Source organism: Petromyzon marinus, chromosome 17, assembly GCF_048934315.1.
Source record: "Petromyzon marinus isolate PM22_M1 ecotype Great Lakes invasive population chromosome 17, UKy_Petmar_22M1.pri1.0, whole genome shotgun sequence".
NCBI classification, from domain to species: Eukaryota; Metazoa; Chordata; class Hyperoartia; order Petromyzontiformes; family Petromyzontidae; genus Petromyzon; species Petromyzon marinus.
The window spans coordinates 19,659,899-19,672,092 of record NC_133683.1 but is presented as its reverse complement, the minus strand read 5'-3'; the positions used below and the strand labels follow the sequence as shown (position 1 = coordinate 19,672,092).

Sequence of the window (12,194 nt, the reverse complement as noted above, 5' to 3'; positions counted from 1 at the left end):
CATTGCGCGCACGCGAGCGAGCGAGCAGGACTACCAGACGTGGCTGGACCTGCGCGAGCTCGAGGTGCGCCGCTCGGAGCGCTACGTGACGCACGAGAGCGACGACGCGCGCTGGGAGCGCCACGCGGCCGAGTGCGGCCTCGCCTACCCCACGCACCTGCGCCGCCGCGTCGACCTGGGCAGCGACGGGGAGCGGGTGGAGGAGGAGGAGGAGGAGGAAGACGGCCGCGGCGCTAACGAGGGCCGACGAAGGGCTGACGAGCCGGCCGAGCTGAGCAGCATCCGCGAGCGGATCTCCGGGCTGTGAGCGTGCCGCGACGGGACACGCGGTGTCCCCCTCCGGCCTGCCCCGTCCCCCGTGGGGACCGTGGCGCTAGTGGGCGTGCGACGATCCGTCGATTTGTCAATTGGATTTTTTATATATATTTATATCGAGGCCGTGTCGCCCCCAGTGATCTGGGTCCCTCCGCTGGATCTCAATACAATCCTGAATCGGTTTCAAGATCGCACCGTCGCCCCCTTCAAGCTTCTCCGTGGGCTCACTCCCTGCCCGGACTCTCCTCTCCAATCTCAATGCTCCCTTCCTCCAGACACCCAACCTCCTACCTCTGTCATCTCACTCTACTCTCCACCAAGCGCTCTCCACTTCAACAACCAAGGCTTCTTCTCGAAGACCCCAGTCGACTTCCACCGAGTTGTTCGGGCGCTTATTCTACCGAGATTGAATGCAATACAATTAGAAATTATCCCAAATTCGATCACATTTCAGCACGCTTCACAGAAACGGTGGATATTTTTTATCATTATGATTGAGGCAGTCGGTGATGAGCAGAGATTTGTTTTATTATTAAAGTCTTGAGGCCTAGACTTGAATATGCGCTGGTAGTCAACAGCACAAATAACCGGGGCTGGGGGGGGGGAAGGGATTTCCAGACAATGGGAGCAGCAGAGGGGAATGAGCGACCTCCCCCGGAGCAAAGGTTGATTTGCGGCTATTGGTTGATAAAATGGAGAGTGTACGGAGAAGACGCCAGCCAAAGGCAATTGCATTAAAACGCTAAGGGCAGAAACAAAATATAGACTTGATTCTGGAATCGCAATCTTAAATCGCGAATATCGGAATATCTGGGTGGAGGGGTGGATTGTTAGACGCCCGCACAGCGAGAGTTGCGCATTTGCGTGATCCTTTTAAGCGGCTGCTGACTTGAGCATGGGGACCAAAGAAAATTGTTGCAACGTTCCCACTATTGTGGAATCGTTTTTACTCAGAACATAAAAAAAGTGTTTGTTGCTTTACTCAAAGGGAACAACAATAATAAGGGGCTTTGTCTTTTCACAACCAGACGTATTTTCTGGCAGTTAGGAACCTGACTTCGGCCTGCTGATGATTTCCAAGGGCATGAAACTGCTCCGTGTGAGCTGTGTTCGCACAGCTGATGACGAGAAACATGAACCTCGGCAGACTTCTTTGGTCTCGAAGGTTGATTTTTACCTTTTAGAGAATAACTTTCCTCGTTTTTGTACCTGCACTTATTCATCGAGAGCATAGACTAGGTGGAATAATGCGAAAGATATTTTAAGCTGGCGTGCGTCAACGTTTTTCAGTATTACCGCAAGGGGTTCTCTGGACGTGTGTAACGTGGGTGCTGCGCTGCTTGCCGGGATTTCGAGGTTAACGTGTACGTGCCAATGACGCACCTATCCCCAATGCAGCCGCACTCGCCCAATTTGCTCATGATATCGCCGCTTATTGCGCACTCTCACTTATCGAATGAAGGCGGCAACGATTCAACTTCTGTATAGTGCATTGGGCGTTGTGTTATTATAGTTATTACCATTCCTTTAGTTGGCTGCCAAACGCAGGCGCGTGTGCTGCCACGGCCGCATATCTGCAGCGGCTAATGGAGCACGTAATTTTTTTGTTTAAGCCCACGCTCTGTTAAGTTGGGTCTTTGCCAGGATAAGTTTAGTCTCGGGGGCAGAAGCTCCAGCCTCATGCAGACCTCTGCATTAACTTTGTCCCCCCCCCTCCCGCCGAGCCGAATCTTTGAAAGGAATTTATCGAGGGTTTTTATTCTTGGTGGCAGTGGGGGGGGGGTTGTGAAGTCGAACGAATTAGAAACAAATATCCCTAAGAGAGAAGGTTGGGTCTGTTTAATTATTTATTCGCTGCGAGGGAAAATCCGCACGCGGGCAACGCGATTCGCAGCGTGGGGATGCGGGGCCCATCCAGCAGTGGCTAGAACCTGACTCGTTGTGGGGGGGGAGGGGGTGGGGCGGTTTTGCGCGTAAAAATTTTGCAAGGGGGTGTGAAGACCCCGGCGGTGAGAGGCTTAATGTCCCGTCGGCTGGACGAGAGGTGGGGGGTGCCCCTTGAAAGGGACGCACCAGGGTACTCGCACGATCGCAGAGCCACGCTTTAACGTTCCATCGCGCCTCGTAGCATTCGCGTGTGTGTGTGTGCGTTGGACTTCTTTTGCACCGTACGTGTAGCCAACCGTGATAATTCGAAGGTGTGGGGGGGGGGGGGGGTGGAGGGCAGGGTCAACATACTGAACACAAAAAGCAGTTCTGAAGAAATTCGATTTAAATGTGCATTGTTACAGTGGCTTAAATGTATTTACTGCAACCAAATAACAATGAGGAGTGTGCCCGGTCTCATTGGGGTCTCGGAAGATAAGCAGGGCTGAGCCTGATTAGCACATTGATGGGTGATCACTGGGGCTTGCCAGGTGTTGTAGGCATGGGGGCTGGGAGGTTATGGCCAAGAAGAGATCGCTGCGCCGAGTGTCGCCCCGCCGCCATCGTACACGTTGTGTTTCCCCCCGATTCGTTTCCCGCGTGAAGCAGAGAGCGCTCGTTGATGGAGCTGTCCAAATAATTCCAGCGCGCAGGATCGTTCAGAAAACGAATGTTGAGACTCGCCGAGGCTTAGCGGCAATGATTCTAACCGCGCTACGTTTGTTTTCCTTGTTGGGGAAAAACAATGAGCATAATGGGCGATAATTGATTTGCAGAAACGTAAACATTTCGGGTGAACAATCACAACAATACGGGAATTTATGCGACCTCTGTAGAAATAGTTTACCGTCGTGAACCTGCGAATCGCTGCCATCCTGCGTTCATCTTCTGTCGAGTGCTTCTGGTAACTTACTAACTCCTTCCCATTATTGTGTCACCCTACCACTCGAGGCAACAGAAACCATAAAATAGCATTCTTATTTATTGTACTTTTATTCATTCGTAAAGAGTTTTTTTTTCACACAAACTGGTCTCTTATCAGTATATATAGTGACGTGTAGACTTGACAGCTGGGGATGATTTTAACAGTTTGTCCAATTGTGATGCACACACAAAACAAACATGCAGGGGGGGGGGGGAGGTAAATACGTGCGTATGTGGCGTCGCTATGAAGTGCTCGCTTCAAGCAAAAACTATTCTTAACATTACGGTGCGACGTGGCAATGTACATACGATCGATCGTCGTGTTTCTTTAACCAAGCTGAACTTCAAGCTTTTAACGTTTTCGAATGCACGTGCTGGACAATAAATACTTGCGTGTGTTATTTGTCGCTTCGTACAGAACCCGGGGATGTTGACCATCGGCAAATCCAATCACAGTTTGAATTTGCATGTCTACCAATCTTCTGCAAGAGCCATCAAGCTCTTATCTTGTAGATATCGGTACCCATGCGATGTGTCCCTGGGGCTGTCCCTGCACAAACGTTTTAAAGCGTCATCAAGCATGTACAAAAAAAGTTAATCCACATAAGGATAAAGCTTTGTTGGTGTAAATTATTAACACTTTTATGTGATCACGTTTGCAAAGGAGCAGGGTTGTTATGTTTCCATTTTTTCGGGTCGTCTAAACTAAAATCTGTGCCACTCCGATCCTCTTCATCACACACCACCCTAGGTGATCCTAATGTTTGCTTTGTCGCATAAGTAAATATTAAGCAAGTCCAGTCAAAAACGACTCAGATGTATAACTAGGTTAAGTGGTTGATCCAATTATTCAGTGTATTGTTATTTTTAAACACAGTTCTAACGCGTTTATTAACAGTGTTGTGTCCAGAGCATGCTTTGTATATTTTTTGGGTGATGTGACCAGCGCTGGAATTCAAAAGTAACGTGGCATTTGCGCTCCATCCGTACACAATCCCACGTCTTTATGCTAGAGTATTTTGCTAATGTTTTGTTCGGTCGGATGATTTCGCGAGGGCTTAATATGTTCCCACAAACGCCAGCCTGCGTGGTCTCGTGTGGTCAGTGAATGGTGGTGTCCGTCTTCGTTTTGTAGTTTTGTACTTTGTATATGAAATGGAATGTGATCTAACTTATTTATGAAGTGGATTCGAGGCCAAGTTAATCGCGTGCCATATTAACACTTGCACATGCCAGGCTTGTTTCCCAGGCTTCCCAATCTTGCCCTGTTGCAATTGAGAAAAAAACACATGAAGTCACACACTACACGGGCCCGATGTTCGGTAAACACGTCGCACGTGTGTTGGTGGAGAGCGCCGATTGGAATTGAGAGTGAACATCTTTCATTTTGGTGTGTACCTGTGTTGTCCCACGTGACAGAGCGTGGCTTATTTCCCATCGTGGTGTCTCTCGTGCCGGTGACTTTCCAAGGCTGTAGAGAAGAGGCTACTAGCCAATAGCATTTGGTAAACCAGTAATTTTGTTCAACACGTCTGACTCTGACATTGAGCTTCAGGAGGACGATACCGGTGCAGAGTTTGCATCTTCATAAATAAATGCTGCGAGTGAAAATCCGTCTGAAAAGTCAACATGACAGATAGACTAAATTGTACGCGTTGTGAGTTTACTCTCCAACACACCCGTGTGCTGTATTAGTAACGAATTTGCATGTTTTGTTACGTGACAAACCTTACTAATTCGCTGTGTCGAGTGGTGGCGGGTTTAACAACACATGCGATCTAACCCAAAAAAAAACCCTCATGGAGACTCAATTATACTTGACTTTTATGGAGACCTATACAACTGGAGGCTATTTATTTAATTGTGAATCGCCGTGTCTTACATCGTGCGTATGTGGCGGAACCCACGCGTGCGTGCACACGTGGTCGATATTTCAATCGGAATCGGGGCTGTCTACGTCACGCGGTCGATGTTTAGCAATCATCAGGCGCGTGCGGCGCGCGTTATGGCGTCATTTGCAATTGAACGGAGTCGTTTGGAAACGTGGGAAAGTGTCACCGCTGGGGAGATGGGGGCGGGGTTGCTGGTTGCTAGCTACTGAAGTTCTTGAAGGCCAAGTTTTGGCAGCATTGCAGGATTTATATTACGAGCCTCGTGTCCAGCAACCCTTGGTATTCTTTAGGCAGTGTTACATAGTACTTTAGCATAAGCCATGACTACGATGATGATGACGACGTATTTATTCCGATCCTGAATAACCTGCAACACATTCGGCGCACACGCACGTACCAGTGTTAGGACTATTTTTTTTTTTAACTGAATCGCCAAAACTGTGCAATGGCTTGCGTTTTCTAAGCATTTATCCTTGACCTATAGGGCATCATGTGGGTGTTTGTGTTGGCTACCTATACGCGTTGTGATCGGTCGCGCTTTGTGTGTTTCATTTCCCTACCGCGACGTCGGCGTCAGCTGTGCAGAACAAAATGACCTGCTTGAAGGTTAAGGCGCAGCCCTGCAATTACACTGCTGGCGCAAGAGCCTCCACGAGATGAAGTGGGGGGGGGGTTGGGGGAGACTCTCGAAGTCCCTCCTCGAGAGGGGCTTGTGTGGCGGTATTTTCACCCCCTCTCTTCTTCTACCCCGGCCAGGCGTATTGGAAGCGTTCGGCGGTACTCTCGCTTTACCCCACCACACGAACTGCGGCTTTGTTATCCTTTCCCCGGCGGCACCTCCGATATAGCACGGTTGGCTGCGTACGGTGCGAAAGAAGTTCAACATGCACACATCCAACCTTGCCGACTGGACCCACCTTGTGGTGTTTGTACCGACTGCTGACAAGGCCTAAAATGCACGCACAACAGTTCGCGAAGCAACTTGATGTGGTCAACTTCAGCGTCGCAGCACGTGTTGCGTCCGGGGCTTAACTCGCCGCCCGTGCGACACTTGCAATAGATCGACTTGTTGTGTTCTTGCCGGATTCTCGTGTCGGCGTGTTAGCCCCGTCCGCGAGCGGGAAAGTCGACGCGTTTAAGTCGACACTGCGCCGAGTCGTTCCCTTTCAATGTTCATGGTCACAAATGAAATGTTTATTCAAAGTGGCTGGCGATGTCCTCCAAGCGATTTTCAGAAGCAGCGGTTTTTAAGGACTAATTTTGTTTGGTGCCATGGTGAACTCGTGTCGTCAACCAAATGCTCTCCTCTTGATGTTGAAATAAAGTTGGTAAGCACTGCGCACGCCTGATTATTGGTAACCACGTGGCGTGGAAAGAACCAGTCCAAATGAAGTTCAACCATGTGCTATGGGAGAAGGGTCATTGTCCAAAACGTCGCTTATTTATATAGTTTCCTTTCAAGGCAATGCGATTGACGGGACGTGTGAGGCTCTTGTGTCGTGTGGACGTGCCCGCGTGTGTGTGTGTGTCTGTCCCACGTGACGCAGGGAGTTGCCGAGTTAGTGTCGCTCCTCTGATCGTCTTGCTCAGCGCTCTCTGCGCCACGTTGGAACGTGTTTGCCAATAATCAGGCGCGTGCAGTGCGCGTAATCCACGTGGTGTACCCATTCAGTATTACTGCTGGGTAGGACAGAGGGGGGGTGGTGAGGATTTAAGAAACGTGCACGTTGCTTAATGCCGCTCCAGGAGATTGAACCCACGACCTCTACGTCGCACGCCCCGGTGTGTTCACCGCTACAATCCCACGATAAGCGTCCCTGCCCAGGGTGGTAATGGTCGCATAACTTGCAATTGAACTGAAACCTGTGTTAGCAAAACATTGTAAAAACCAGAAAAGACCAGACCGTTGTACCGCCACGAGGACTGGAGATTTGAGACTCCCACGGCCTCGTCGCAAACCTGGCTGCTGCCGCCGCTGGCTGCTACTTCTTTCAAATTGGAACGTCACACTTTGTCCTGTACATCGGAGGCGATTGAGCCATGCCTGTCGGTGGAATTGCTCGCGAATCGGCTGACGGGAACTCAAATTCAAGAGCTGTACCAACATAAATAAACTGAAATAATAAACTGAAACTGAGAGGAGAGACGCGTTTGGAGCGAATTTTGAACGTTGATCAGCGCGAGGAGAGAAGCGTACACACAAGTGTTCTACCACCACCTCTACTGCCTGTGGAAGTTGTAGCAGTTTGGTGGTTGCTTGAATGTTTGAACTTCTTTCGCACCGTACGTAGCCAACCGTACTAATCGGAGGTGGGTGGCGGACAACAAATCAAACACAAAAAGCAGTTCTGAAGGAATGAGTTATCCATCTAGATTTAAAAGTGCATAGCTCCAGTGGCTTCCTAACGTCGGAAGAAGAGCGTTCCAGACGGCCGCAGAAGCGCATCTGAAAAAGCGGTGACCGTCCTTGTTCGACGGCGAGAAATACTTGGATTCGCGTGGTGGTTAATGCTCCTTGACGAGATCAGCAAGGTATTGTGGTTCATTTGAGTAATTATTGAACACGGTGACGATGAGAGGTCTCGGTCTGATAAACGGACATGGCCTGGTAGACCCCGAGTCCTCTCTACGGGGAAGGGAGAAGCAAAGCACGGGGGAACGCCTTCGTATGGCAAAGCTTGCGCGTCGCGATAGTCCGTAATATTTATGGACGGCACGCGTCCCACGTCGCAGTCGCTCGCTCGGTGTGCCACGGTGGATCGAGCCGGTGTCACGCGCCACGCACGTGGGTCGGGGATCGTGCGACACGAGGCGTCGGCTAAACGCAAATGCTGTTGATCTCGCCACTACGAGTCGTCTTCTTTAAAGGTGTGCGTGGTGGTGGTGTGTGTGTGGGGGGCGGGGGGGGGTATTTGTTGGCACGTGGTTTGGAACCATCGGACCGACGTTGGCCAGGCCCCAAAACGTTCCACACGTTCACTGGGAATGCAGAGATCACGGGGAATCTGTGGCCAGTTGCGTACAACACTTAAAATGAAAACTCTCTCTTAATTGGCACCGATTTATATATCAGCTCGGGGGGGGGGGGGGGGGGACCATGTAGTTTCCTCGAGGTGTTTTATGCTACTGATCAGCAGTGGCGTAGCGTGATTGACGTGGGCCCTGACCGATCCCCGCACCCCCTCCACCGCTCCCTTCTATTCATAGCCCGGGGCTTGGGGCGGGGGGGGGGTAGGCTTCCACCCAGGGGCCCGGTGCAATTGCGTTAGCCGATTCTCATCTCTCCCTCAACAGGAGTTACTATTATTGTTGTAAGCCGCCAAGTCGCCGTGACTTTAGTCTGAGGTGCGATGTCACGGAACGATTTATCACGTTGGGATGCCACGTGGTCCCCCAGAGGGTTTTATTTTTATTTTCTGGTCGCGTTAAGATAGCAGCAGCTCTCTTGCTTCGATAGCGGGCAAATCTCTTGCGTTTAATTCCAAACCAATTTGTCTTCGTATGAGTGAGGTGGGGAGGGTAATGTAAATCAAACCGAAATGTCGACGGGATATCAGTTGAGAGTATATTTAGCGCTCCCGTGGAGATTGTTGAACGTGCGCGTGTGTGTTTTTTTCCAAACTGAAGACAAACGATCGTGGTAGAAAAGTCCGTATGGATAGACGTCATATATACTACACTTGTAAAATGTATAACCACTGGCTCTGGATAATGGTCGCTTGCGTTTGTCACGTGTCGATTGTGGTGTTCATAGGATTTGCCTCCCCTAAGTGTGTCGGGTGCCTGTATAGTACGTGTGTGTGATTTCTAACGTTACATTGGTTAATGATGGAATAGTGATATATCGAACTCGTTTTGTTATCGTTTCGCGTCTCTCTGTTACATTTCTAATTTCTATATCGATAGGAGGTGCACGTTTTTTTTGTCGTTTCTAATTTCTGAAATTATATCTCGTAAAATAATCGCGCCGTCGCTGTCAGGCCGCACACACACAGCCACGCGCGACCCAAACTGACTCAGCTGGTCGCAAACAGTTTTCGTTTTGGTTGAGCTCATTAAACAATTGGTCCGGGCGTCGTAGCAACACGTTGCTTCGAAAGTCGCATTCGCTGAACCCGCCGCGAGAGAGCCTGTGTTAAACACAAGGGAATAAAACTATCAATTATCAACAATTGTAACACGTGGAGCGTCATTGATTGGAATGTGTGCTCCTTACCACCACCAACCACCATCAAAATCATCATCGTCAGAGAATACTTGCCTTGGTGTGTGTATGTTGAAATTCTTTCGCACCGTACGTAGCCAATCGTGCTAATCGGAGATGCGGGCGAAGGACAACAAGCTAAACACAAAAAGCGGTTCTAAAGAAATTAGTTTTCAGTCTAGTTGCCAACTGAGCTAATCGGAGGTGCGGCGTAATCGTTAGCACACTGGGCATGCGACACAAGAGGTCGCGTGTTCGATCTCCAGGCGCGGCAGTTGAAAACAATGGGCACGTTTCTTAAAGATCCACTCCGCCCACCACTTCTGCCCACTCAGCAGTATGAAAGCATGGTCCACCACCACGTTTCGTGAATCGGCTGGTCCCGTATGGTGGGGTAAAGTGTGGGTACCCCCCTTCTTCAGGATGTCTGGTCAGCGTGGGACAGTAGGCCAAAACGTCCTTTGGGGGACTCTCAATTGCAGGGCTGCACTTTTACCGTAATAATTTGCATGTCCAGCACGGGTGAGCTCCGATCATCTACATCGGCAACGTTGATCATTATCAATCATCATCTACACGTGCAGCACCAACGAGCTGACATCATTATCATTACGCTACATGATCATCTAATTGTCGACCATCTATAAACACCAACCATCAGCGTCATCAAATTACATGTGCAACACAAATGAGCGTATTCATCAGCGAGTTTGAAATTAACAGTTCCACGTGCAGCACCATCACGAAGTTAAAAAGCACATCTCCGTTAATCATCGAGCATGAAATTATCGTAGTAATTAACTTACGCGTGCGGAATTATTAAGATGAACCCATCATCATGATCACCAGCCATTCATCTAACAATCGTCAAATTACACTTGCAGCGCAGCTGAGCTAAATTAAGTAATCGCGACCGAGTGCATCACGAATAAAGCGGAAGCCGTCGTAAAACACGACCACAGTACCACGCAGCCTTATTGTATCTGAGCGCCACCCATCAACCCGAGTTCTGTTTGTCGTCTTCTTCTCATCTCTCAATGCCTGGTCGCTCCATTCGCTGCAACGACTCGAGGCAGGAACATCGCGTACCCTGGGGCGAGGTGCCCATGCCCTCTGAGCACGCATTCATACAATAATTATAATTAGTTTCATGGACAATGCATGTATTATCAGAGCATGTTTGTTTTGCATGTTTTGCCACAAGTACGTGTGGTTCATGCCAGACATTGATACCTTGCGATAAGTATTGATTTTGTTATTGCTACAAGGGGTAAAGCCGATTCTTAATTCTTCATGATTTAGATGTTGGTATAAAAAACAAAAACCCCGTACGTAAAATAACCGCCGAGCGTAGCCCCTAAACCATAACAAGAAACTAGCATCGTGAATATTGCAGCTCGTGACAATGCTTACGGAGAACGGTGGCATGGGGAGAACCGCGCCACAAACCCGGTGGCCTGAGTTCGAATCCCGGCTACGGCGAACATAAGTGGCTGCTGAGTTCTATCTAAGCCGATTCGCCCCCTTTCACCAACCTGCACCGACCAGCATGGTGAAGTATGGTCAAACAACCCGCCATTAACCGACGTGAGGGGGGGGGGATCTTCATACAGCAGTGGGTTGACTAAAGGTTGGTAATTCCATTACTGTTATTATTTAACATAACACTCACAATATACAGGGTGGCCTAGATGCTTTTTGATCCCCATTTAATTCTCTAAAACGTACCATGTTTCAAGTAAGGTTTATTTAAAACAGAAATTAATACAAAGGAATATAAATGTTCAGGGGTCAATTGTTTGAAGGGTTTCAAGACATGCATACCACCCTGGATATTTATATACATTCTTCCATATTTGACAATTCGGCCAAGTTAAGCGGCAGGCTGCCGATTTGCGTCGGTTTTGAAACATCCGCACGAGTTTTTGAACATCGGCAACCTATCATTTACATCGGTAGGGTTGGCAGGTATACTATGCGTGTAATAAAAACAAGCTCCGGTATCATTAATTATTATTATTTATTATTTGTGATCCCAGTGTCTTGCATCGGTATGCAGGAGGAGATCAGTATTATTTTGGAGTTAGCATGTGTCTCTCCCCGTGGTCGCGTGGATTTTTCTCCGGGTCCTCCGGTTTTTTTCTCCACATTTAGCAACATCCGTGTATAATATTTGGCTGATATAAATGCCAAGTCACTTCGTTGAACTATCAATTGTGGCCAGGTTACTTCTGAAAAATAACTATATAGCTCGGTGGGCTTTACGTGTCAAAATAAAATGGTTATTTTGCCAGACCAATATTATCAAACAGCATTTCTTTTAAGCGAGAAGACGCAGGGCAGAATTCAACCTTCTGGGTCTCATCGTCCCCACCATCATCATCGTCGTCGTCACCTATTCAAGGCGTGTGCGTGTTGCACCGCTTCGGCTCCCGTTTCTCTTGCCGGAGGCCACGAATCGGTGGAGTAGCAACACATTGTTGGGGGAGCTGCAGCCCAACACCTTGCTTTCTTTGTTGCTGCTTTGTAAATACAACAAAGAATACGGCCACCCCCGGTCTGTGTCTTCCCACCCCCTCCGCCCCTTAATGCCTCTCTCCCAATGTGGCGAGCACCTGTGAAAACAAGGACATTGCTACTGCCGCCGCCTGGGATCTCTGGGCGGCACAGGTGGCTGATTAAGGTATTAAGTGGCCTCGTGGTTACGGTAGCAACGAGAGAAGACGACGTCGCTTTTGTGATAACCGCAGGTGAGATGCTCACGGTATACGTGCGAGATTGTCACGGCTTTGGTTTGGGAGGCATCGGTGGCTCAATGATTGCTGCTGCTGCTGGTGAGACGGCCTTTTCAGACTGGAAGTGGATTTTTCGGAGGGTGTTCTGGAGGTAAACACTTGTGCTAGGATTGTGTCGAGGACGAGGCTGATGGCAGT

At 49.1% G+C, this 12,194-nt stretch overlaps 1 protein-coding gene across 3 annotated transcripts in view; it reads left to right on the top strand.

The window, feature by feature from the left end:
• Positions 1-9,229, top strand: part of LOC116943200 (serine/threonine-protein kinase D1-like) — a 168,337-nt gene extending 159,108 nt beyond the window's left edge. For all 3 annotated transcript variants that reach the window (XM_076067712.1, XM_032955849.2, XM_076067711.1), the window contains one exon: positions 29-9,229. In XM_076067712.1, coding sequence (XP_075923827.1) covers positions 29-307 — 279 coding nt within the window. In that variant the 3' untranslated portion in view covers positions 308-9,229. The remainder of the gene's footprint in view (positions 1-28) is intronic.
• The last annotated feature ends 2,965 nt before the right edge of the window (positions 9,230-12,194 follow it).